Source organism: Haemaphysalis longicornis, unplaced genomic scaffold (genome assembly GCF_048455015.1).
Source record: "Haemaphysalis longicornis isolate Haplotype H1 unplaced genomic scaffold, Haemaphysalis longicornis Haplotype H1 scaffold_9, whole genome shotgun sequence".
Lineage (NCBI taxonomy): Eukaryota > Metazoa > Arthropoda > Arachnida > Ixodida > Ixodidae > Haemaphysalis > Haemaphysalis longicornis.
In genome coordinates, this window is record NW_027526460.1 from 48,144,638 (window position 1) to 48,171,980 (window position 27,343).

General features: G+C 46.9%; 1 protein-coding gene across 2 annotated transcripts in view; it reads right to left on the reverse strand.

Annotated features, from left to right (window-relative positions):
• Mglur (metabotropic Glutamate Receptor) overlaps positions 1 to 27,343 on the reverse strand; it is a 269,734-nt gene that overhangs the window by 13,372 nt on the left and 229,019 nt on the right. For both annotated transcript variants that reach the window (XM_077684454.1, XM_077684455.1), the window contains exons 6-7: positions 21,629 to 22,362; positions 20,264 to 20,590 (exon numbers count right to left, since the gene is read on the reverse strand). In XM_077684454.1, the coding sequence (XP_077540580.1) occupies positions 20,264 to 20,590; positions 21,629 to 22,362 (1,061 nt within the window). The remainder of the gene's footprint in view (positions 1 to 20,263; positions 20,591 to 21,628; positions 22,363 to 27,343) is intronic.

The window sequence follows — 27,343 nt, forward strand, 5'->3', positions numbered from 1 at the left end:
GAGGATAGGTGGTCGCAGAGGACCCATAAAACGGGCAGTGTCGGACTCTGCAAACTTCCCGTGCGAGCCTTGAGAGAAGAATCCCGACCATTCTTCTTCACGGCTGACGTCCAATAGCCCGCATCCCGCATTCGTCGAGCGTCGGAATCACCGTTTACCGGTGAGAACGGGAACGAGTCTTTGACGCGGCCACGGTGATATATTCAAAGACCGCAGGGCCCCCAAAGGACCAGTTTTCTGCAAACAAAGCCCGCTAAGTGCGTTCTTTGCACTACGGCTCCCCTGGGTCTTCGCTGAGCCGCGAAACCACGGTGAGACAAAACGGCAGATTATCCGGGAGAAAGAGAAGAAAGATGGGCGTGTCAGAGGCGAAAGAGAACACCCTGCCGATTAGAACAATGGTTGAGGCGAAAGAAAGGATGCGTCTTTGGCGTTATCGTGAGGGACTGAGTATAAATCGTCGACACTGTTTCGATGACGGAGTAGGGCACCTTTATTGGGAACACAGTGCGTGCTACGCACGCGCAAAATTTCTGGATATGCTGAAGGTGTCCCCCGGGGCTTCTCCTACAAAATGAAGCATTAACATTCATTTCTTCGTTCATCTTTTGATATCGGGTCTGAGCGACCTTTCGCCGCCAAAAGGCGTTGTAATTGTGATTGAAGTGATGGCCGCGCAGCCAACGGCTGTAGCTGGGACCATTAATCATGTTCTGGTACGGCACGCACGATGACGGCTCCCATTGGGCCGTAAATTAGGAAACTAGGATCAAAATGCGAGCGAAAGGACGTCATCACTGTGTAACTTATAGGTGGTTGCATCATTAGGGCTGGCTGCAAATGCTTTGGGCTTACGTGTTAGAAGCAGGGCTGTAGTTTGCTGCAACGTATTCTGAGAATGTAATGGCTGTAACAACATACAGCTATTACCTGCGTCATTTTTTTTTCATTTTTTTTCTTAATTTTTCGTCATTTTAAAGCCTGCTCGTGACTTACTTCTCGAGAAATGTGGCCCGCATTGCGTCCAGTCAGTGAAATACCATGCCTCGCTCTCCTTATAACACCACAGACTCGTGTCTTGCAAAGATGCTTGCACACGAAAAAAAAAAAAAAACTACGCTATTTGTGAGTCAACTTTCTTCCGACACAAAAGCGTTTGTTAACGTCTCATTAAGAACGCTGTGGCGAGAAGACCCGCGGCAACAACCCAACTCGTGCTTCGAAGAATCGCGAAGCACGTCAGGGCTTGGGGGAGAAATAACGTTGACAAGTTGAGCGCCCGGCGCGAGGACGCGCAATTTGCTGAGAGAATACAAGCGGTGCCGGTAGAGCGTTAGCTTTGGGCGCCAAAAAGGCGCTGCTTCTCCCTATAACTTCCAAACAACCAGCGGCGAGCGCTCATTTACGCGAACACACGTCGCTCGTACGAGCAAAAAGCCCGCTTTGTAGGCACGACGTTGTCCGGGAGCGCTGAATCCGGCTCTTTTCACCGACGAGGAGGGGAAGCGCGCGCGCTGGGGCCTGAAAGGCTGCTCCGCGCGTATCTCTGGGAGCACAGCGTTGCAGGAGAGTTTCGTAGACTAGTGGGTCATACGCGTCTACATTGAAGAGACGGAAGAAAACAAAGAGTGCACGCTCACTCCTGCCGCTTGCGTTGGCAACCTATGAAGCTTGCAGAAGGTAGTTTGTTAGGCGCGCAAATATTTTGTATATGCAGCCAGAACGTAATCATAACGTGACACTACTTTACACAGTCCTCCAAGCGGTACGTAATATGAGGTGAAAGAGAGAAAAACGGAAAGCAGGAGGGAAATCGAACGCTCTAAACTAAAGAGTGGCGGAAACAAACACACACGTTATGACATAAAGGAGTGAAACGCGGACACGAACAAATAAGCCGCAATACACGAGGCTGATAATGCAGGATCGTCTCCTGATAATGCAAGATCGTGTCCTGCATCTTCCTTCACCGCTTTCCACCTTTCTCCTGTTTGCTGTGTAACACTATAAAATAGAAGAAACTGCGGTGAAATTAAACGAGTTGTTAGTAGCGCAATGTCCCGTTGTCTTGCTGTGTCTTCGTCCCCCCATCGCCTTTTTCGATACAGCTACCACTTGTCTCATCTTTTTGACCTGAAAGCTCCACGTGTAGTCCTCACACTTTTTTCGCTGTGGCGTTATTGCTTGCAAGTTTTCGTTTTTAGCATTTACGACTGTTTCAGAAGCGACTGCACATGTTTCTGCCACCGTGCGTTGGCGTGCACCATTCGGTGCAATGCAGCTTGGGTCACCGCTACTTGCAAGCGGTTCTAACTTTTAGGACGGTAGAAACCCCGGTTAGTAGTCACATACACACTGCGCAGAAATCCAGCCCGAAAACGAACAACGCACATAAATGATGAAAGGTATAGGTAGCGTGTACCCCTTAGTGTACCATGTCTTGTCAGTTATAGGGCGGCAGCTATAATTGCTATCACGAATGGGATTATATCCTTAGCACATAGAAACTTATAACAGCTGCAAAACTCCAACGTATGGATTTGTCTTAGCTAACCTAATACCCATCTCAAAGTAAAAGTTCTTATATTTAAAAGATGTGAACCTAATTTGAAAACAAATTTACAATAAGAAATTCACACACAAAAAAGAAAGCGTAGACCAGACTAAATCCCGCTCGCAAGGTGGAGTTACTTAGTTAAATTAGTGCTCTGTGCAAGCTTTAACAGAAATGCGAGAGGAAGTCGGAAGCTGCGCTCCCCGCATACATAATCTTCAGGCTTACTGCGCTCGCAGTACGAATCTTGCGAACTTGAGTGCTGGAAATTTAACTATCGATCAGGTGAAGTGTTAAACGGCTGCGTGGGGAGAGAATAAATTGCTTTACCCAATGTAGAATCGCCTGTTACCGTGGCCTTGATTCTGTAATATCTATTTATTTTCTTTATTTGCATAGGGTACCGCATGCTACTGTACTCTGCTGCATCGCATGTACCGAGGGCATCAGAACCGTAATCCTTACGAGTGCCGAGATTTTCACTTTTAAGATTGCCTCTTGCCTTCCGCGCCAAAGCGAAGTATGAATGCAAGGCAAGCCGTTGAAGTGCTCTCGGAGGATTAGCTATGACAGAGGAGAAACTTACCAGAATGACTAGCGGTCGTGCTACGTATACATCTCCTTGCCGAGTCTTGAGTGCAAAAACAAACGAATAGCCTATGGGTAACTCCATATACCACCCTCATAATTGCTTCTGACGACGCACACTAAAAGGCTGTGGCAGAGGCTGAATATTTGTTTTTTTTTCTTTTATATCAAATTGGGCAGACGCCGCCAATGAGCTAGTCGAATTATCGAAAAGACTCGCACAATTCCTTTCTCATGATTGACACCAGAGATGTGCACCAGGGACAAGTGCAACGAGAGCGTACTTTTCATGCTCTAACTTAGTTCCGCACGTGCGAATGTGTATATTGAGATGGCTTTCCGCATTATAGTGCCAGTGGGCTCGTGCTCCCATCCCCCCCCCCACCCCCCCTGGTGCATTGGGATGTGCACCAAGGGGGGGAATGGCAGCACGAGCCCACTGGCACTATAATGCGGAGAGCCATCTCAATATATACATTCGCACGTGCGGAACTAAGTTAGAGCATGAAAAGTACGCTTCTGTTGGCTGATGTCATAACGAGCTCACTCGGGAAAGTTTAGGGGTCGTAAAAGTGAAAGGTGAACAGATTAACTGCTCAAAGAACGTACCTTTTCGGCTTGCTGCAACCAACAATGGTTGTTTAGGCACGGCGAAGATAAGGAGTGTGACGTGTCAAACAAAGTTGCGATTCGTTTCGTTCTACGTTTGACAACGCGAACAATGCACGAAGTTCGCTGAAGTACTTTTGTGAATAAATTATTGAATCTCCGCTCGTGCGCTAGTGGGTTCAGTCTTTCCGGTATCTGTTCGATGGCACTGTTTGCTGAACCCGCACTGTTCAGCAAACAGTGTCACCACCACCAAGATCAACAAAACATTCAGCAGAAAACCTACAGAAAGATTAAAACAGCTGGAAGAATGGGAAACAACGAAAAAAATTCCGGAATGCAAATGGCCGTATTAGTTTGGATTCCATCGCCCAGGCTTGGCCAGGCAAGGTATCGTAAAGGCGTTATTAAAAAAATGCTCATGGGGGTTGCGAATAAGGGGGGGGGGGGGGTTTCAGCTCCCTTGCAACAACCGATCGCTTTGAATGGTGACAAAGTGCTATTTGAGCGCAGGTTATACCTAGAATCTTTCCATCGACAGCAGGGCCCAAAACCGAACGGCTGGAAACGGTGCTCGTATAAATAATAACAAACATACAAACGAACCAACTGCTTGTCATCCAGCTACCGGGTGCTAATAGCCCCTGAATAATGCATCAGGCCGTCAGACCTTGTTTGGATAGCCTGGAAAAACTTTTAAACGAGAACGAAGAAAGGCAACATCAAAAGTAGCGCTTTTATTATACGTTTTCTTGTGAATCTCTTCACGCTCATGATTCTGGCGTGTTGTTGTTGCGATTGTTTTGGATGCGATGGAGTTCACGGGATACAAAATGAAGGCCCCAAAATGTAATTAGGGAAAATGTTTGTAGTTGTTAAGTTTCCTTGTAAGGTTGTTCGCGTGCAAGGCGAACCTTCGGTGTATAGCGCTTACCATCGGTCCGAAATAATCTATACCTCAACTACTTCAGTAACAATAATATCATGAAGCATTTTGAAAGTGTTTGGTGTTCAATGCTCTGTGCATGGTCAGCAACCTCCTTTCATGTTGAAGAAACGACTTTTTATGAAGGCGCATTACCTTGACACACACACACGCACACCCGCAGACGCACGCACACGTACGCACGCACGCACATGCACACACACACATGCACGCACGTACGCATGCACATCCGCCACATCCGCGTGTACTGGTGATCATCTAACAGTCTTTGAACAGCTGTTTCAGACACGAAGTTATAGCTTATGTCCTGGAGCAGCACAAACTTGTGTTGTCAAACAATTGTAACATAAGTGCTTTCTTTTATGTAATAATAATGACCCTAATGAGGTGTATTTGCTTCATTCCCAGCACAAGAGAAACTACAAATCACACTGTAAACTTTCTGATACGTAAACGACTAATCGAAGAAATTATGAATAAACTTTTATTGGACTTATCAATTCAGCTTGGCAGAAGTCGGCTGCTATAACTTTTTTGTTAATGAAATATGGTCAGGCGCTGGGCTGTGTTATGCCAAAAAACATTGGCGCAAACTGCAATCTAACTGAACGCGGAGCACAGTAAAAAAAAGATGCCATCACTTTGAAAAATCTCGAAAACTAACGCCTTAAAAACAGCCATAAAAGGCTTCGCGTATAATTTTAGAAGAGCACGGACCGAGAGAGAGCATACAATCATTAACCTTGACTAGGCGACAGCAACACGCTTTTTTGTTCGCCTAAATCGAATGTACATCGTGAATACACCAGCCCATTTTTCTAATTTACCTTACGCCGATTTTAGCAACAATTTGAACTTACTGGTACAAGGCAAATATGTACTAAAAGCTGCATTTCAATCTTTTATCGCCTTATTCTTTGTCATTGTGCCGATGTAATTTAGATTATTTATCTAGAAATACTGCAGCCAAAGATTTGATCCCAGCAAGATGGGCTTTTTATAACATTGTAATGACACGTGAAACAAGCGGGAACGCAGCCTATAAAAATATCAGAAACATTACATGGTACCCTGAACTTGAAATTAAGAATATGACAATTTAATGCATATAAAATTGCTTGCTTAAGAACATCCAGGGAAAGAGAATTCCATTTTGATACTTTCATGGGAATTCTGCCCTCCAAAGGTTACGGAATACATTTCAGAACAAAAATTGTTTCTGGCGATATTTTTTTTATTGTATTGTTTAGATGTTTTTGTTTTGTTAAAATAATAAATTGAAACGAGGCGTAATCCTGTTTCGAAAGCACATATTTCACGGAAGAAACCATGGCCTCCAAGATGTCGAAAACCCTCTGCATTGCAGTGAGCAATGCGCTTCCCTGCCGCATCCATACAGAAGACCCAATAAAAGATCGCGGTGACTCAAACATGCATCAGGTGTGCTCCAAGAGGTTGCACAAAATTGGAGGTTGGCCCCGTCCCGAACAAAATCCAGCTTTCTGGTTAGACATTTACCCGAGTCTACGCTAATCTCGTCATAAATATCCGCGACCAGCAAAACCTCAACGCAGCCTCAAAAATCACAGCAAATGTAGAACACGAAATTCCGAGCAATCTTCGGAGGGCCCTTTGCGGGCTCGAAGACAAATCGGTGTATCTTTCTCCATGATCGAGTGGTTAGCCAAGGAGGAGGGAAGCGTGGGGGTTGGTTGCTCTGCCTCTTCATATCGAAGAAGAGTCAGAGGCTTTCTTGGAAATCCCTCCCGCACGACCGCATGATAGACTTCGAGCATCCGCGGAACAGCGGGGACAGTTTAATGAAGGTGGTCGCCGGATGCCCGCTCCGTGGCTAACCTTCGCAGTGCTGGGATGATTCCTGACTGGTCATTTATCGGGAGGAACTTACGGAGCTAGCAACCTATCATCTCGGCGGGCGGGGCCTACGTAGACGATGTCCGCAATGCTACTGAGCGCCTTTAACGCGGAGTGCCGAAACAACTATAGACCGAGCGGGTTGGAAGTGCCCTCATAACGTAATGCGCGGGCATTTGTCTCTAGTTCGTCTGCTGTAACTGCCGCGTAAGGCGCAGCGCTAGACATATTTGCGGTGTTACGCGATAAGTATGCAATTGTGTGGGTGGTATTTTTCAAAGAGTAGATTTTCCGACAACCAAATATTTGCTCTTAAAATGGTTCCTAGTGCTCGAAAGAGTTACTAATGTTGAGAACTTTTATTACATCCTCCATTTTAATGATATGTGTGGAAGAGGTGCCGGGTTGATAAAAGGGAGCAGGTGTGGCGAGCCCACATTAACTAAAAGGCGCTCTCTTAATGCGAAAGCCATTATATGGCACATAGCACCAAAAAGCTGGCGTTCACGTTGGAATTGGCTTAGCGAGACGGCTCCTGGGTCACGTGTCTTAGATAATGTGACAATAAAGTGAGTCCTCCCATTTACGCTTACATTGTTCGCTGAAGCTGTTAGGTATCATAGCGGCAAGAAGCTAAGCTGGCGGCCTCTGCTTCCGTGTTGCACCCTGTAATAAACACACTTGGAATTTAAAATAAAAACGAAAGAGTGTTACGCTCACCGTGAATTTGTAGCTTAAATACGAATGTTTTAGCAGCCGCCAGCTGGCCACTTCCTCTCGTTTACCGGAGTTAGTGGAAGCGTAAACACAGCCCGTAAACAATGTAGTTATACACCGCCTGGAAGCTGGCATCTTCCTTGTAATAGTCCTCGTGCAATGGAGCACGCTTTACAGGGGAAATGACAGCTACCCGTAACAGAGCGTGCCAGTGAACCGAATAACGAGAAAGAATGAAAGATTACCTAGTTGACTGTTTTGCAAAGGCAGCGGGAAAACCGTCAGTGATGTTGCGCATGCCAATTGAAATTTTAATTCGAACGCAATAAATGACCCATCTCGGCGTTTGTATGAGTTCTTACATTTCAACGGGGCGCGAGGTGACCTGCGGCTCACCAAGAACGCGCCACTCACGGTATAAGCTCAGAAAAAAGGAAAGCTTAGTGACGCAGAGCCTTTGTAACTAAAGTCGCGGAGCCGGAGGAGCTGTGCGCCTGTGCAGTGGAGAAAGGAGGGCGGACTCTGGTATGCGCTGGACCCACTCACCGGGGCAGCAGTCTCCACCGAGCCAGAGCGCTCTGCGCAGTGCACTCCTACCGACGTTGTGGCCGTTACTTCTAAATTATAACGTACACAATACCGCTACATCTGTTCCGCGCCACGTCATCCCAAGACCGCTCGAATGGACATTAACCCTTTCCCATTCGCATCTTATAAGAAGTTGACTCGGACCTTTAATTAGAATTTTGGGGATTTAAACCATAGTACAGCGATGGGACTAAATTCGACGTTTTGTAGTGTTCACGTTGCTGCGGCTGTTTTATCCGATTCGTTCTGTGCTGGCTAGAGGACAGACAATTTGCGGCCTGTTAGTGATGGTTGACATAAATCCCAGTCTACTTCTGTTATAGATCCTGTGGTGCCGAAGTCGTAGCCCCTGCCCGTGGTACCCAAGAGCGAAACCGAGTACCCGGAAAACCACACCTTCATTCCGAGTGCCGGCCCAAGGTCCGATGCCATGAAAGTTCAACCACGCAATAGCTCCCCCCCCGCTGTCTCCCATGCCCTAACCCAGCTCGTGGCACTGTCCACAGTTTCTTCGTCATCCGGCACAAGGTGGTATGAATGGCCACCACCTGAGATTGACCAGAGCCGCCGTTGCACGATTGCCACAATCCCTATTGGTGCACATTTTAAACGGAAAGCTGGTTCAGCAAGTCAGATTACATTTATTTTGTTATCGTTCGAAACTTTGGGCTTTCCCGCAAGAACTGACAGACTTGGGATAAATCACGTCGTTGCTCCAGAAGAATGCGTCACCTAAGGCACTATAGGCTGCACAAAAAAGATTCCTTTTCGCAATCTCGGCCAGTTGAAACACGGCCTCGTTGTTACGATAATACCACAGGGTGTATAGAAAATCCGCTGACTGAAAACACTGTTTGGGAAGCTTAAAAATATGTCAAACATGCTCCGGTGAATGCAATGGCTGCAATGTAATCCGCCGGAGGCGGTAAGAATGGCCTGATAACATACCATGTCATTTTTTTATGTAAGAAAAGCGGCGCGCATGTTAAAGTTCTTGCAATTGCTTGCACCAAAGTATAGAAGCGAACCTTTAAATTCTTTCCGAGAACGAAGCGGAGGTAAACCAAATCAGATTTTACTCTCAAAATATCGCTTGTTGAAAAGGAAGAAGGTAGGGAAGTGGGCAGGGGCACGTGGCGCACCATTATTATCAGAATTTAGTGGTTCGATCACATCGAATAAAGAAGCACGATTGCTCCGTCTAGGGCGCTGGGTCCTTGACTCACGGTAGCTGCCGCGACATCTCTCTGCAAACTTCGCCATTCACTGAGTTTTGATTAGAGGCTGGAATAACCAGTCTACTGAAGAATTAGTCTCGTTTGAGCGGCTTGGAACAGAATATTCAGGATGACTTAATCAAGATAAGGAAAATTATGGTCTCCTGCTCACAGAAAAAAATTATACCGCGCCTTCGGGGAAGGTAAGCCTGAGTGCAACAACACGTATCTTTACAAAACCCTAACGTGTTTCCGTCAATACCTGAGGAGCTCGCGGAGAAAAGAAGGCTTATTTTAAACATTCATTCTTTTCCTTTGAGGCGAAGCTGTAAAGGTGCATTTAAATAGCGGAAGGTAAACCCAGATATCACCTGCTCGATTAGTGGGGCGGAAACTTTTTACTACCACGTAATATACACTATTTAGTAGAATAACGCTTTGAACGAAGTTGCTAATCTCGTACTGCCATGAAAATTTGTCAGTGTGAAAAAGTGTTCCTTTAGCTCCTTCATATATGAGACACAACCCAACGGAGGGGAAGCAGCAATTTACGGAAATTCCTGGTATTTAAAGGTCCTTTATAAAGTAGCAATAAGAATGAGGAAGCACACAGCAACCATACCAATATGTTTGCTTTAAACCGTTTCGGTTTGCATGATCTGAGCGAATGATGTTACCAAACGAATGATGCTACCTACTTGTTAGTGTTGTAGGTGTTGGGTTACAAGTGTGAAAAACGTTTAGTTCTCCTGATGCGTTTCTTTTGTTAAATTTCTCCAAACAAAAATAGGTCACGAGACACTTGAGGCGAATTCGAATACGCCCAGAGACGGCCGCCGAAGGGCTGCGCCCTAAAAATGAAAGGCACCCGCCGCGGTGGCTCAGTGGCTAAGGCGTTGCTCTGCTGAGCACGAGGACGCGGGTTCGATTCCCGGCTGCCGAGCCTGCTTTTATGATGGAGGCGAAAAGCAAAAACGCCCGTGCATACGAAATTTCGTCGCACGTTAAAGATACCCAGGTGGTCAAAATTAATCGGGAGCCCTCCACTACGGCGCGCCCCATCGCCTGCGTTGCGTCGGCGCGTAAAACCCTACAATCAATCAAATCAAGTTTTGTTGGTTTCGTTAATACTGAGACCTGAGTTTTTCTGCTTAAACGCTCAATCACAAAGAGGAAGACATGGAGGCAGAGGACAGTCTGAAAAAAAGGTGATAGCCTGCGCTTCTCTGATGAGGAAATTACAGAGGTGGCTTGTTATTGACGTCGCCTTCACAGCACACGTTAGCGCTCTAGAGTTCTGCTAGATCGCTAACCACCACTGGTCGCACTAAACGTACAAGCTTTGGATGAGCTTGTCCCGAAAAAAGGCTGCTCGCTCGGACGGAAGCGGATCGAAACGCCACAAAAACAGAACATAAAAACAAGTCTGGCTCGCGTATTGGCTCCAGTGGTTCCAATAAGAACGTTCGAGCAGTGTAAAGCACCCCAGAACGGCTGCCGTTTTCTTGAGTGGGACCGCAGTCCTTCAATACCGTTAGAACTAAACAGAAAGCTGACGTCACGTAGCCACAGGCGCTGCCGTTGATGACTTCGCTCGCACGAGGGGCGGCGCTGTATCTCCCCGTGACGTGTCCCACGAGAAGGCCCCCAGTCACAAGGCAGGCTATTTTATATGTCGTTGGGGGGTCTACATGCATGATGCTTCTCAAATCGTAGGCAACGAGGGCAAAGGTTCCTGTGCGTTTGTTATCCGCTGATTTAGATCCGCTCGTCAGCACAGACCTCAACTTAGCTTGTCGAACTTTTGTACTTGTTTGCTTCTGTCATCAAACCTTAATCCTATTTGGTTTTGTAGCGGTGTGATACTGAATAAAATATCCATGCGAGAATTTAAGACCACCGGAAAAACCCGCTGGCTCTAAATTCTCCTTCACAATGCGTGGAATACTTGCGGGGATAACGTCACGGGAGCCTCTGATGCCTTTATATTAGTTTCTCTTGGCGCAGTTTTAGCTGCCTGAGTCTTTGCATTATGCAAAACATCAGCAATGAAGGTACCGCCGACACTTCTCGAAAAACCGATAGTTTGGCGTTAGATGACTTTGCTACGCAGAAAATAATGCACAAAAACTCTACTTCTCGGTCCTTCGTGTACCGTCATCGTCTCAGAATCTCGAACGCTGCAAACCATTTTTAGCGCACCTGTTCGGATGCAGACCTCGCAAATACGCATGCCAAAAGGGTGAGGTAAAATCCTTTCGTAATCTAGGGAATAATAACGAAAACGAATAAAAAACACTGCAAGGCGCAGAAGGGATATTGAAGAACCTAGTACCTTTTTCAGATGCGCTGAGTTTTCCCAAGAATGACATAACTCTGCAGCACGAAACGCGTGGAACGTTGTACAACTACAGGACGCGTTAAGATCCACGTTTACGCCATCTACCAATCAAAACCAAATTACACCTCCATGCTGCGACAAGAACGGGGGACAGCAGCATTAGTAGCAAAAAAAAAAAAAAACTCTGATAGAAAGATGTGTGGAAGAAGCATTGCAAGGGAGAGATCGCAGGCAACAAAAAATGGCGAGCTTTTTGTGCACGGAAACGATATTATAAAGCGCGGAATGAGTATCGAATAAGGACACATTGTGATGAGGAAGATATGCCTAAATCCTTGAACGCAAAGGGGTATTTGCATCGCAAACGCAGTCTATGGAAAAATATGGAGATTCGCTAAATGGTTTCTGACGACGACTAGGCTTAGGAATAAATCCTTTATCTTACCATCCCAGATGGCGTGTTTCCTCTGGTGTTTATGGAAAACGAGCCACGAAGCGCGTTATTTACTTTCTTGTTAGTATCACGAAAAATCATTGTGCTCGTTCATATCGTATTTTTATGGCTGGAGCATGTTTTAAACTCAAATTAGAAAAAACGAGGAAAATGAGTCCGCTATAGTACTCGATGTGACTGAAATATCACAAATAACGCTAGTTTTTAGTGTTAAGAAGTAGGAGTATAAAAAGACACCGTAGCATCGCAATGGCTGTAGTAGTTCGAGTGCTCAAGACTGTGGCAAAACAAAAAGGGCTCTGGCATGAAATAAAATACTCTAAGTAGATAAATTTACTTAAGGTGTAGCCGTCGTCACTTGAGAGCAGCGCAAAGCGTACAAGTCTTCCACAAATTTTAGCGAATACTACAAGCTAGTTTTTTTGTTTTTTTGCAGAAGAACTTTATCTGAAAAATGTAGTTCGATTTACGCGATTAGCATGACCAATGAACCAACGCATACACTGTCCTTACAGGCACCGATTCCGCTTGTCGACTTGAAAGATTCAATAAATAGCTTGGCGCGTTGGCATGTAATCATCTTGCTAATGCGTCACTTTCTTCATAACTGAGCGCTGGAAGGCAGATTTCTTACCAATGTCCCGATGAGAATATTAATGATCACCCTCTGATTTGAAGTAAGGATTTTAACTCGAGTCCCAGAGGGAAACGACAAGCTAACCGCGTGAAACTCCGCGAAAACACTTTCGCTATTTTCCGCTGTGTGCTCACTTAGAATGAAATTGTATGAAGGGCAGTGAGATGGGTCCCTAATGGGTTCAGTCTACCTTTAAACTTGAGAAACTCCCTTTGTCTTTTTACTGACCTTCACACAGCACGCACTTTAGAGCAATTTAAACGCGTGGGCTCCTCTTCGCATGTTGCACCCAGAAAAGGGATATTACAATAAACAAAAGTAGTGCAAATGCAGCCAATACTTTAGGAAAGTAGCAGTCTGAGTATAACATTCACAAGGCTGAAGTTATTGGTAATTGGAGCGCCTGCGTGAAAGCTGCCCTGGGGTCCTGTTTGGCCGGTCGAAATAGAACGTACAGTAAACCTCCCATAGCAACACCGTTGTTGTTGAGAACATTCACGATCTAATCAGCTATGTTGCACTTATACTGTATAAAACGATGCTGCTGTGACTGTCATAAGATTTATTCATTCCCATTAGAAAAACAACGCCCCTGAAAACGGATGTAGTCCAGCGGATAATTTTGCTCTCAAATTTTTAACAAAGTGTCAGTTGAGCAGGGGAAATTTTTTTCATTGTTCTCGCCGGGTTACATAACAAACTACTTCGTCTCAGAAAGGGCTGGATTGCAGATTTGCTACCCAATCGGCTTTAAATGATATTCGGTGTGCTATATTACTTGAAATCCATCCTCCTATTCGACGTTTAAGTAGAAAATAGCGGTTTAAGGTATTTTAGGCCAAGCTATAACATATTGCAAAGCCACTTACCTATCAATCACGCGGGTTCACTTTTTGTGCGCAGTGAATTGAACACCAGATGCCAAATTGCGTAAACATCCCACTTTAACAGCATACCATTCAGCAAAAACGCCCGTGTGTACGAGATTTCGGCGCACGTTAAAGATCCCCACGTGGTCAAAATTAATCCGGAACCCTCCAGTACGGTGCGCCTACTCGCCTGCGTTGCGTCGGTGCGTCAGACCCTACAATGAATCAATCAGCAGCATACGATTTAAAGGGGGTGGTGACGGCGTAGTTACAAACCACTATAGGGGCCGCGCCGATGACAGCCCATGCGATGCGTCAAATCTACAAAACAGTTTTGTAAAATGGGGCTAACAGCCATGCAAGCAGATCGCACACACACTGAGAGCAAGCAGTGCTCCTTCAATACCTACAGTTCGCAAAGTTCCGCCGATGTTCCTGATCTATATAGCTGCTGAATTTGTAGCGCGTTTCACAAATAGGGCCACACAGTAAGACCTCAAGGCTAGTGTTTTCCGCCATACCGTAAAAAGCTCCAACAACGGCGGCAACAACATCCGCTATTCCGTTTCGTAGTCGTGATAAAGTACCATGTTGTGTTCTTCCCGAGAAAAAAAAAAAAAGAGACAAAAATAAAAAGAAAACGGAAATCGCGTTTAACGACATGTGAGCGCTCCAGAACCATCTTGCTTTCTTCAAGCTAGTTCAGCGTGTATTTCACCTCACCATGCAAAGAACAACAAAAGAAAAAAGTTCCGAACGTGGATTGCGTTTACTGTCTGTTCTCTGTGCTTGCAGCAGCAGGGGAAAAAACATGCTAGGATGGAGGGAGGCGCTGCAATTCGAGAGGGCGCTGGCTCGCACAAAGCCGGCGAAACACTATAGGCGACGGGCCTCGGGTGGCCGGCCGGGTCCGCAAATATTGCGTGAGCTGATAAATGAGTTCCAATACGTTGCGCATCCCGGATGAAGCCCGTGCAACGTGTTTCTGCCAAGGGGAGAGGAGAGATTGGAGATACCACCTTCTTTTATTTGGCGCGCGACGCCCTCATTTCTTTTTATTTCCTGGCCTTTCTTTCGCGTCTTTCCTGTTCAGCGTTCTCAGCGTTTTTTTGCACTCTCAGTTTCTCCGCAAACAAGGCACTGCGTCACCCCCTCCGTTGTCTTCGCCTTTCTGGCTCCCTCCGCCTGATCCCGAACTCCGCGCCTTCTCGAATGCGCTGAAACGCCTGTGTGCGTTGCACTGCGCGCGCGATGAAAGGGTTATTTGTAAAACGTCGCGCCACAGCGTTCTCTACTTCTTTTTACTGTTTCCCCTCTCAGCCGCTGCTCTTCTTTCATTGATTCAGCATCCGCTGAGCAATCGCTGCTACTCGCCGTTGCTCAGCCCCGTGCACCCGCCCCCCTCCCCCTGCCGTCCTGCGTCCTTCCTTCTTTCCTTCACACCCGTTTCCACTCTCTCTTTGCATCGGTCCTCCTGAACTTTTGTTTATATTTCCCGCCACTTTTCCGGGTTGATGTTTCGAGCCGCTTGTTTTTCTTGCGCGGGAAAATCAAAAAGAGCGGCGGCCGGCAGTTCAGCTTAGCACTGGGAGTTGCCAGCCGCCCCGTTCCGACCCCGGATTTAACACGCTCTGCAGCCGACAGGCGTGTTTATATTCAAAAGTTGTACGTTACAGCTAATGCCGTTACTACTCACGTTCGGGGCGCTCCCGTTTCGGGAAACAAACGACAGAGGGCGTGCGCGCGCTCGAAAATATCCCACTTCCATGGGGAAAAAAAGTGTAATTGCGCGGCCCCGGTGTAAATTTATAAATACCCCGGTGCAACCTGGCAAAAACGGGTGCGAAAGTAAGTAAGCTGCTTCCGCAGCACCGTTCTCTGCGAAGGTGTCAGGAAAAGACGGTGAGATTTAAATGAAATGGAAGGCGGATGTCGGACAGCTAGGGTGACGGCTGTGTGTTCATCGATAATAATATTTAAACAAAAATTTGCCGGCTTGGGGAGCTTTCTTGCCCGAACACAGAACCGTGTTGTTCGCTTCTCCGTTTTTTCCTTGTTAGGGCGTAAAAGCTTTGCAAACCTCTTCTCGACTGAGCGGCAGTGCACGCTTCCGACAAGAGTGTTTAGCTTGTGGCGTTTAGTTCCTGGATAAACGAGAGCTGGCTTGGCAGCATGAACCGGAACCAGCTGCTTTTGTAATTAAACCGAGTGAATGCGGCTCAGTCAAATTGTGTTTCTGTTAAGATTGGCAATGTTGCAAGGCCCCGAAGGCTGCGTTAGTACGCGAATGGGAACCCACAAGAATGGCGCCACCGAGAAATTACATCGCGACTCAGTGGAACTAGGAAAATATACAACGAGAGCGTTGGAGGAGCTACTTGTCCGGCTCAATGCATTTGACAGACGCCGCTTTTTTTCCCCACAACTAGATGTTAAGATTGTGTTTTCACTTGTCACATTTGCAAACCGTGACTAAATATGTTAAAGGCAGCCGATGATCTCACAGCCGACAACAGCGATGGTGGTTTCGGGTACGTGAACATAATATGTACTGTGACTGGGAGTAAGTTATGTTGAATAGGGGTAGTTAGAAGTTTTCGATGAGGGTAATGCTGCGATTAATAAAAGTACCGGCAACCGATACTCCAACAGCGAGGTGCGGGATTATTGCGCGACTGTATTGGCATCCTGACGTGTTGCTCTTCGTTGCTTTTTAGAAAATTAGACTCACCCTTATACTTTAGGAGTCAAATTATCAAGAAATTATGCCGTGTGGTAGTAGATCGCTAAGTTTGTAAGACATTTCTTTATTTATGTTTTCTTCGCACATTGTTGGCTGAAATATTGCTACGCGCACATTGTTCACGTCTCAGCCGCAATAATAATAATAATAATAAGAAGAAGAATAAAACGACAGCAAGAACAACAGAAGCAAAGGTTGTGATCGTCTGATTATACACTCCTAGATTGAGGCTCTCGCTGTAGGAAATAAGAACAAGTACAGAAAGATCTATTGCTGGTCGTTTAATAATGCGGGTGCATCTCATTCCTCTCCGTCGCGAACTTGGGTCTCTGCGCCATGCGCACGTCTCCTCCGCCTTTACAAGCCCAAAACACGGCTTTTTTTTTTTTTTCGGATGCCTCTTGCGCACCGCACCAACAGTGCTTTGCGTTCTAACCATATCAGTGGTAACGCTAGCTCTCTTTAGCAGCGTCCTTGGCCGCCTGTTGCTATTTTCGTTGTTGACCAGAATCGGCAGTTCGTTGCCGTCATTATCATTCAATCTTTTTGCGCCTGCTCGGCCTGCACTTGTTTCACACTCCTATTTGCGCTGGGAAGCTGGGCGATGAGCATTCAGGCTCCAACGAGTCTCCGTTTCCGCCGCTTCACAAGCAATACGGCCGGCAGCTGGGCGAACGCAGGGCCCCCGCCGCCACCTCGGCTTGACGTCACCTCGCTTTCGGCGCGCCTCGTCGTTTTCAGTTATTCTTTCGCTCTGTGTCCGCGGATCGATGGTGGAAACGTTTGCCGAAATGCGGCATGTATTGCTCACGCAGTAAAAATGGTACGGGAGAAGGACGAATCGCGTTACCCCCGTGTTAGCGCATAAGAAATTTTTCCACACTGACTCAACTGCCTATAACGCCTTTGTGCTTCAGAGCCAGATTTTAAAAAATAAAACCTGCAAAAATAAATACACGGGTGAAAAATGTAGCAAGAAAACACAGGCCTTACTTTGCTTCCGGTTTCAAACAAAATCACGCATCGTACGTGATAGCTGACTTCATACCATAAAAAGAGCTGACGGAAAAATGCCCCGGTTTAGAAGTGGCAGCCCAAATGCGGGTTTCAAAGCATTGACCGTGGAAGCAGGTTACCGACTGCCTGTGTATATCTAGAATTTGTGGATGATTAAATTAACCCGTCAGCGTTACTAGGCTCATTCAGCGATTTCTCGTGGGCGCCAGCCGTCCTTGGCTGCCTTGGTTATCAGCCGTGCTTATGGGCCGTGCTCAACAAGCGTCCGCGGAAGTGCGTCATCAACGCCAACTGGAAATAACTACGGCGGCGAACGCCCGTTTGAAGCTGCAAACGGCCGCAGCCATAACTTGAGAATGTAAGGGAGGAGGCGGACCGGTGGGCTTGCTGACAGTGATACTAAGGCGGAGAATATAGACAAGATACGCGATTGCTGAGGACGTTGGCACGGTGCGTCGAGCACTAGGTGATAGCTTGTCAAGAAATTGCCACCCGTTTATCGAAGAACTAGTGTTCACTGCCGGAAGATTTAACAGAAAAAAAAATGGTGCACTCTGAGCGGCATTTGCGCCCCAGAAACCGTTGCTGCTGGTCTCGCTTTCTAAGTTGACCTTCAGCGCTTCGAGAGCAACTATAGTGAATTCAGAAGCGCCATTCTAAAACGCTTCCGCAACCACAAAGTAACGCTATGGTGTCTAACATCTTAAGACCTAAACGTAGATTTGGTGCCTAAAGTTGTTTCTAGTTGCACTGCTATTTATTTTAGGCGTTTTAACTTCCCTCCATTTGCCAAGAGACGCAACTCAGAACCGCGCGTTAAAAAATAAACAAAAAACCTGTAGACCATTAGCAAGTTGTTTTTATCCAGTCTTCTTTCTGGTGTCACCATGTTCTCTGTTAAGTTGCGCGTACTCGCATACACTGAAAAGTTCATAAACCCATTCTACAATGCGGAATGATACATGGCTGAAAGCTGTGATTACTGAGAAATTACGCGGCAGTGCTCCGTGATGTGTTCGCTCTTTTCGCATAGGCTGTTTAAAACGAAGATGCTACTACCAACCCTTGTCTCTTCCTTTAGATTAGAATTTACAGATATTTATTTACGCGAAAAAAGAGGAATGTAACCCAAACGTACGTTAAAAACGTATGTATACCGTTGCTGGGGCTGCATTCTTTTCCTGATGGCTTGGCTCGTCTTATGAACTGGGTATTTTAAAATTAGATTTACAAAAAAAAGAACGATAGGAATGAACTTATTTCATATACAACGTAGAAAAAATACAGTAGGAGAGAACGAAGTTGTATTTGGGGAAATACAGGCAAGACAAATACGAAATTCAACTGCAATCACCCCGTGTTCACTTTTTGTTGCAGCGAGAAATATCATTAACGTTTCTGCGCCGCCGGTCAGAAATTAACCACTGATGGGCTAGGCTTCAATGACGGCGTACGGGCCCGCACGCGAGAATACCGGATTCGCTCCGAAGTTTTCTCAACGACCTGGCTGTTAGAAATTCCTCTCTACGCATTTCTCTTGCAGTGCGCGCAGGGAAATTCCAACGGAACGTCTCGCCAAAACAAGCAACCGCAGCAGTGACGACAAGCCTTACGGGAGAAACTAAGCGTAGCGATTTTATTTCTTTTTCGTAACGCAGGCCAGGGAGCTTTGTAGCTAGTTTGCCTGCTCCTAACCAAGCTCCTTAGTGTCGCGGCTGTTCGAGAAATTACGAAAGTCATGAGCGAGACACGTGAGGCAAGAAATGCTAGATCATAACACGATGGGATGTGCCAGTAGGATACATTTCAGCCATACGTTCCAAAAATAACGCAGCACTTACTTTTTGCGGTGGCTTCTGGGGGGAAGGTTCCCTTCCCCACAACTTTACGCTCATCAACGTACATATTTTCCACTCGCGTGCAATAGAGAGCAATAATATTCGTTCTTTAATTGAAGAATTCAATACATGATAAGATTCCCCCCGACATTGAAAAAATAATGTAGCGTATATTATACCTACGCGTTTTTTTTTTTTCATCCGAGGCATCTTTTGTAGCAGCCGCTGCAATCACTTTCCCACAACTTGACAATCATCGACGAACATAAATGCCAGCACGCGTACTCGCCTGCGATAGAGAATTAATAAGCTTTCTTGAATTGGAAAGTTTGATTTACTTCCAAGCGGGGCGAAACCTCGTCCCTGGAACTGAATGCGTATGCGCTCCCCGCGGCGGTGGTGCGGCGACCAAACTGGTCTAACGCTACGCAACAGGAAATGTGTTAAATTCCGTTATCATAGGATGTTTTCCGTGGATTCAAAGTTCAAAATTAAAAAAAAAATGAATGAAGCTCACGCCAACACGGAAGACTTGAAGATAGCGAAGCTGTACGCAACATTCATGACCATCCCGATGGTTCAAGTCCCCAATTGCAGCTGATTTGCTTCTTCTTCATCGACGCAACGACCTTTACTCCATCTTTGTTGAAACGCCGGAATCAACTGATTGCTAAACAGCTTCGTTGTTAAAAAATATCTTAACAAACTCCAGTTAGCCACCTTGTCTTAATTTACCACATGTCCTAGTTACAGGCATAGGGGGCACTGCTTTAAAAGGCAAGTAAGAGGTAAGTGACGACAATGTTGCAGGGAAAGGGGCCTTTGTTGCGTCAATTGTTGAGAGGTTCGTAAAGTAGTACAGACGAAGCAAAAAGCTCACCGCTTGGCAGTATTTAGCCCATCAGTAGAAGTAAAAGCTCCATATGTACTGCCCTTGTCATAATGATTTACTAGTGCCTTTGGGCGTCTAGAAGGGTGGCCACCGAGTTGTGAGGTGACGACCAACTATATACCGCCGTCTGTCAACCTTGTCGAGAGTAGTGGCTCACTTAAAGCCAGTTGTAGATCAGTTACGAAAAAAAAAAAAGAGAACGGGAAGGACAGCGTTGTGTATCTGGCCTCAGCGTATATACTGCAGTTGATCTGCCAAACCGTACTCAGTTTTGAAGCTTCTTGAAGTTATTTTTTTAACCTTCACGCCCTTTTTGGTCCTACTCGGCGAAGCACCTAAACTTCGTTCTCTGAGCAAAACAGCGCACCAGGTGCTCACCTGAAACGAGTTTCCCGTGCCGAAGTAGATGGGCACAAAGGCGAGCCAGATGATGCAGGTGGTGTACATGGTGAAGCCGATGAACTTGGACTCGTTAAAGTTCTCGGGGATCTTGCGCGTCTTGATGGCGTACACGGTGCACACGCAGATGAGCATCATGTTGTAGACGAGCGACACGAGGAAGCTCGAGTCCTTGATGCGGCACTTGAGAATCACCTGGTCCCGCTTGCCGTCCGGGTGCTCCCGGCGGACGCTGGGCGGCTCCACCACGAACCACACTACGCTGGCCACCACTTGCACCGAGATAAGCATCAGCGAGATCACCACCTGCGCCACGACATAACAATTCTGTTTTTGAAAAGGAAAGGGGACAGGACCACTCCCTGCGGCACACTCCGGCACGTGCAGCCGAGTGCCGCAATCTCTTGTGTTCTTGGCGTGACCAGCGCGCGCTGCCGAGAGAAGATCGTGCGCTGCGCTGACCCGGGGTGGTTAATGGCTGGTTGCATATCTGGGCATCAGAGGTCGTAGGTTTTAGTATTGGCTACGGCGGCCGTTATTTATGTGAAGGCTGAAAAAGAAAGTCTAGCGTGTACGAGATCTGAGCCACGTTCACGGAGGTTTACCGTAATTCCTGGTGGTTTACAGTGATACAGCAATGTTCACTGGTTTAGAGTAATTCAGGTAGTTTGCAGTAAGTCATAGTCTTTCAGGAATCTAATACTCAATTTTAAAGATCTGATTTTTTTAAACAGTTCACCGAAATTGCGAATAATCAGCAGGTAATTTTAATGTGCCTAAACAACTAGAAAGCTACATTTGAAGGGCAGAAATTTGTTGACAGCCACCAGCGAACAATAAGCAATCCTTGAAACATCTTGTAGCAGAAAGTGCTGGCTGGCTGAGTAGCTAAATATTTATTATCGAGTTTTCCAAATCTGATCTTGCTAAATGACTTGTTAACATTTTACATCCTCGCCATTCAACTTTCAAATGACTCAAGAAATTGTCAGATAAATTGTTCATAAGTTACACGAGGTTTATTTGATTTGGCCGTAGAATCAATAACATACTGACATTCCTCCAGCCTCATTACCCATCACAAATTTACTCAACTGTGTGTATTTGAACTTTCATTTGCATATTTGTTGACGTTGCACGTCCGCGCCACTGATTAAGTAAGTAGAAATTTACGCTGCTAAATTATTTCTCGTTAAATATCACAAGCTTTTTGAGCTGATAGTACTTTTTTTGCTCCTTCGTACTTGCTGAAAGTATGATCCCATACTAGCAAGTCAATATACCACGCTGCCACGTTAGCCTTTTCATTCTTTCCCGGCGCCAAGCTCGCCCAGCGACACACACCTGCGACTTGGGGCTTATGAAGGACGGTCTGCGCGCCGATCTGCGGGCGCTCTCGAAGATGCGCGAGATGCGATTGGTCTTGGTGAGCAGCGCGCTGTAGATGATGGAGAAGCCGAGACCGACCCCGAAGCGCTGCGAGGCGCACGAGGCCGGCGCGGGCTTGAGCAGGAGAACGAAGGTCATGAGGTAGCAGATGAGGATTCCCGAGAGCAGCAGGTAGCTGAGCTCTCGGCCCGACGCCTTGACGATGGGCGTCTCGTTGTTGGCCAGGAACACGACGACCACGGCCAGCGTGAGGATGATGCCCAGGCAGGCGATCACCACGGGCACCACGGCGAAGATGGAGTCGAAGCGCATGTACTGCAGGGTGAGGTTGTAGCAGCTCTGCTTGTGCGCGTACGGCCAGCGGCCGTCGCCGCAGTCGGCGCAGGTGAACTCATCCAGCACGTACTGCCACGGCTCGCAGCGGTTGCAGATCCAACAGCAGGTGTCGCCCGCCTGCACGATCTTGATCTCGCCCACGCCGCACTGGGCGCTGCAGATGGACACCGGAAGGCGCCGGCTGCCCCGGCTCCAGCGGACCTCGTCCACACTCAGTTGAAGCTCGTCCAGCCAGCGGCCCACGGCGCGGTACTCGTACCGAGACGTGTTGGCCTGCCGCTGGTAGTTGTAGATGCGGTACGGCGCCAAGCCGTCGCCCTTGGGGTCGAAGCGCACCACGCTGCCGGCCATGTCTGCGCCACGGGTCAACAGGAGCCCAAGGGTTCGTACCCGTCAAACACAAATAAGTCGAAACACGGGAAGATGGGGACAGGAGACCCCTAATTAACTTACGGAAGCGCAAGTAGGGCGCTATATAGTGGAGGAGCTGAGAAGTACTGATGTTTGACTAGTTGGTTGGTTGGTCATCTTGGTTAAAACCCTTTGCAAAGAAGCGGCGTCAGAGAAGGCTGCACACTGAACTCGGCAGGCACGAATTTGCGGAGGTTAGCCTCCGTCGACCGTTCCTTATTTCCATACCGGCCTTGTCGGCGAACCAACCTTTTGTTGAATCGACGACTGACAGCATAATACTTGAGTACAGAGAGTAAGAAGAAATGGCGGAACAACTGCCACCCGATAAGCAATACTCGATGCCGCTTCGCTTCGCCCTCGCCCCCGAAGTGTGATGTGTCTATGTAGGAGTAGTATGGCAGCCCTACGTTAACCACATTTTTCACCCTTGGGCATCTCCTTTTACCCTGCTTCTTTTTGCAATTTCGTCACCTACTCTGACACCGAAATATTAGGCGACATTTAGTGTCCTAATCTTGAAGAGGTTACGGTAGCAGGGATCTTTTATTTTTGACATTGTATCGTGTCCTCCCTGTGATTTTTTTCTTGCTTAAAGCTCCGTTAAACCAGCTACAACGTTCCCGGATGATTGCGGCGAACGTGTGCCGCGCGAATTTAAGGCAGCACTCAATAAAGGCGTACCCTAACGCAATTGTGACAGAAGGTTCCAAAGTTCTCGTCACAGCCAAACCAAGCAAGCTCCCAAGCTCCACTTCCCCACGGTTATTCGTCAGACTGCATATTTACTCGCACGTATCCGCTGAAGTCTCCATTGCATCTATTCTTTCCTCCAGGATCACCCCCTTCGGCATGATCCTTCTCACTTATACGGGTTTTAGATTACTACTTGCTATGTTCCACAACCGGACGCACAAAACCTATACTCGCATAAGAAAAAAAAATGAAGTAAACCGTATTTGCTTAAAGTTACCGACATGGGAGCTAAACTGCCCCACTGTCGTACTATCAAGCATTTTGTTCTGAACTGTCATTTTTTTTCTTTTGATAAGTGACTGATTTCATCTCCGAGCTCATGTCTTTCAGGCATGGCAAGCGCGATGATGTCATACAGTCACTGCCGCATCCAGCGCCCCTTTCTGTTCAGTCTACAAGAACGACAGGCCTGAATCTAGATCGAGGGTCGCACAAGAGAGGCGGTGGACTGAAAACAACGAACCGATGCGGGGTCTGTGCGTCGTTCTTCGTCGGAGTGCTTCGTTCACAAAACAACTCTTGCACTGGCCTAGCGCTGAACATCTGCTGACCTGAGCTTCGACTTTAACTTCGCTCTCAACTATTTCGAGAATTATTTTGCAATAAAACCAAGTTCCCTTTGTCTTAAAAAAATGAAATTCAACACGCGCCTGCCAGAACACGCAAATCAGAGTATTGAAGACGGGGTATTATACCTTGACTGGTACGCTCGTAGCCAAACCGAGCAACGTCATACATTTACGCGTTCCGAAACTTACGGCAGTCAGCCAAAAAGCAATGCGCCCCTTGCTGACTGGAGCGTGCCGCGACATGTTCCAGCCGTCAAAATCCAGTCTCGCGCTCAGAGTCGCGACATGTAGGCTCAAAGGCGTCGCTTGGGTATCGGAAGCTCCGTGTTTGCCCGAACAGCCCCTCCGTTTCTCTGCATCCGGTGGTGTCACCGCTCGTCAACGCCGGCTTACGAAAGTCGGGGACAGTTACCCTTCCTTCCCGCACACCCTCTCCTTGCTTCCGGAGGAGGAACGGGCAAGAATCGCTCCTTCTTTTCTCTTCGAGTAACCCTTGAAGCGCGGCGCGACAAAGCACAGCGAGAAGCGATAGAGTTCGCTACACTGGAAGCTAGGCCTCCCCAGTGAATGACGCACAAAAGGACTCGGGCGAGCTGAACGCATCCAACGATACTGACTGCACACTTTATTTAAAGAGAAGCTTGACAGTTTTAATAGCCTTATTGGTTATAAATACCGTAAGAGCTGATTAGGTTAAGTAGCTTAACCTTAAGCCGTGCCCGAATTTGTGCATTGACGCGTAATATTACGGCATAATGAAGAGTGATTAAGCTTACCGATAAGCCTTAGGTCAGTAGCCTGGTGGTAGTGAAAGTGGGTCTGAGGGAAATATACGAAGATAAGTTTCACAATATCTATCAAAATATTTAGTTGCGTGCGAGGACCAGGTTATGTGTGACGCCCGGCGCACACCTGGGTGACTATTCCACGAGTTTGATCCGGCATGTTTGGCGGAAGAGTGTTCGCACCGGGAGAGAGGTCGGTTTGATGTTGACTTGTGGCGGTATATATCTAGGTGTGGACAGTGGGAGGTTTCTGTCACTGCCATTGTTTACGATAACGTAGGCGTTCACAGTAACACAACCTTCGCGTTCTTATAAAAAATGTCGCCATACGTTCTGCTAGAAGTATTGCAAAGGCTTCCTTTAGAGAAGAAATGACGCCCGGTGGCGCGAGAGGCAGCAGCGCTCAGTACCTGTCCTCACTAGCATCGTGTTGTTCTCAGTCCTCAAAGCATGCGATTTATACCGTTAGAAAGGGCTGTCATGAGAAGCTCCTCAGATGCGATGAGAATGCACGTACGACGCCATGAGTACGCCAGATTTCTGATAGGTAGCCAAGTAAACCTTCCAGCGTTACACAGATACGTCGGCCAGTGCCCGGGTTCGAACTCTCGCGACACTGCTTGTGAACCGACGAAAATAATATCGTGGGGAACATTGGGACACCACCCTGTTAATTTGCGGGTCGATCAAAGGCGAAAGTCTGTGACGATCGGCGTAATTGGCGTGAAGCCCGCTTCTGAATGCAAAGACCAGTGTTCGATGTGCCTAGTGACGCAGCGGCGCTTACAAAGTAATTTTGTAATTACTTTGTAGCCCAGTTAATCTCTGTGAGCCTAACAGCTAACCTAACATCTAATTAAACGCCTACCCTAACGCCTAACGATGTTGTATTCTAAAAAAGCGTAAATGCAGTAAAATCTTCTCTTAGTATGCATGCTCTTCCGCCAGTATGGAAAGATGCTGGGAATAAAATGTCAGCGTACGAGCTTGTTTGGCCGACGATCAACCGGACATAGAAACACCTGCCACCCTCCTATAACCCCCCCCCCCCCCCCTGTTACAAAAGAATGCATCTTTAAGCGCTCAAGCTACTATTGGGTTGTGATGTGCGCTATTGCGGAATGTTACAAATAAGTGCAGATTTAAGATTAAAACGAGTTGCTAATGCGCGCCGAATCGCTCTCGGTATAACACTAGCACAATAGGAAAAGGTCAAAAGACTAGATATACTACACACACTACAAAACCTAACCGAAATATTGTATTAGACAAATTGTTATTTAAGCCAAATTATCGATCTCGCTTGATTTTCGTATTCATGACTGTTTTTCCTTTCGTTTTACGAATTACGAATCCTTGTCCATGTTTTAAGCCCACCGCTACTTTCCCGCTTTCCCAATACTTTCCCGTTGTATCTGTAAAATATTGCTGATACGCGCAGAAACTAATGCGTAGAAGCACAACTCCCTTGTAGTTCGCTTACCACGCTACCAATGCGTTCAGATGTAGCTCATTAGTTAAAAAAAAAACAAGAATCTATTTCGAATGTCCGAATTGGGTTGCTCGTGCGTCTAGAATCCCGTCCGGTCATTTAAAAAAACATAGTCCATTCCCAAGCCCGCGAATGTATGTACACGTCATTAAAAAAAGGATTTAAATTACTCTGAAAACGAAGCTGGTGCCTATACAAAGGGGTCTATTTCAGTGCAAACCTGCTCATTCATTGTGTTGATAAACAGCAAGCATAAATAAATACCCATGTTTTCGTGATGTGTAGTCTCCCGGAAATTAGAGATGTGATATTTTCGTGCTTTTCTGGGAATAGACCCTTCGCACGCCATTTTATAATTCTGGACTAACAAAAGTGAGAGAGGGTAAAGAATTCCAACAATAATTGTTGCCAACAATATCCAATCTCCAAGACAACGCCACATCCCACTCTCTCCCACCCACTTCTCAATTCTTTCCTCTCGCTCTCTTTCGCGTTTGAGAATAAATCTCTAGTTGCTGGAACGGGACGCCGCGCTCGGCACTTGGCAAAGATCAGAGAAAGACGAAACGCACTGACCCCGATGTCGATATGCGCGTACGCGCCACTGCGCGCAACCGAGAGTGCGCACAGAGCGTTCCTCCGCTCCCGCCGGCATCGAACCGCGACGACCTTTGCTCTTCTCCGCTCCACGAGCGAAGGAGATTTAATTTGCATTCATAATTAATTGCAACGAGTACAACAAGAATTGAGCATTGGTTCTCCCCCCTTTACATTTGAGCAAGAGGAAACAGCGTCCGCATCAAACCCATGTCTACTCCTCCGCCCTGTTTTTTTTTTTCTTTCTTCCTCTCTATCTCTCATTCGGTGCACACTCACTTTCATCTCTCACTGCCTTCCTTTACCTTTTAATTTTTCATTTCTCTCTCCCCTCCTTCCTCCTCTCCCCCTCCCTCTCTCCATTCCTCCATCCCTACCTCCCTCCCTCTGGAGCTTTCGACCGAGCGGAAGCGATGCATTGAGATTTAAAGCGGTAGCTCGGCGGACCGTACACTCGCGAAACACGGCCATTCAACGCTCCGAACATGTGCACGTCATCACTCTTGTCCTCCTCACTGCCCTCGTCGGCGAGCTCGCATGACTGCGACTTCTGAACTCGCGCTGCTGCCGGTTATTCGTCTCGATTTTGCGCCAACTTGCGTATTTTCACGCATTTGTTACTCCTTGTCATCTTTCAATAATTCACCATCTTCCGCCACCCGCTTTCTTTACGGTTCAAGGCGGTCTTTTATTATTCAAACTGGGCTCAATCCGCGTTACCAAT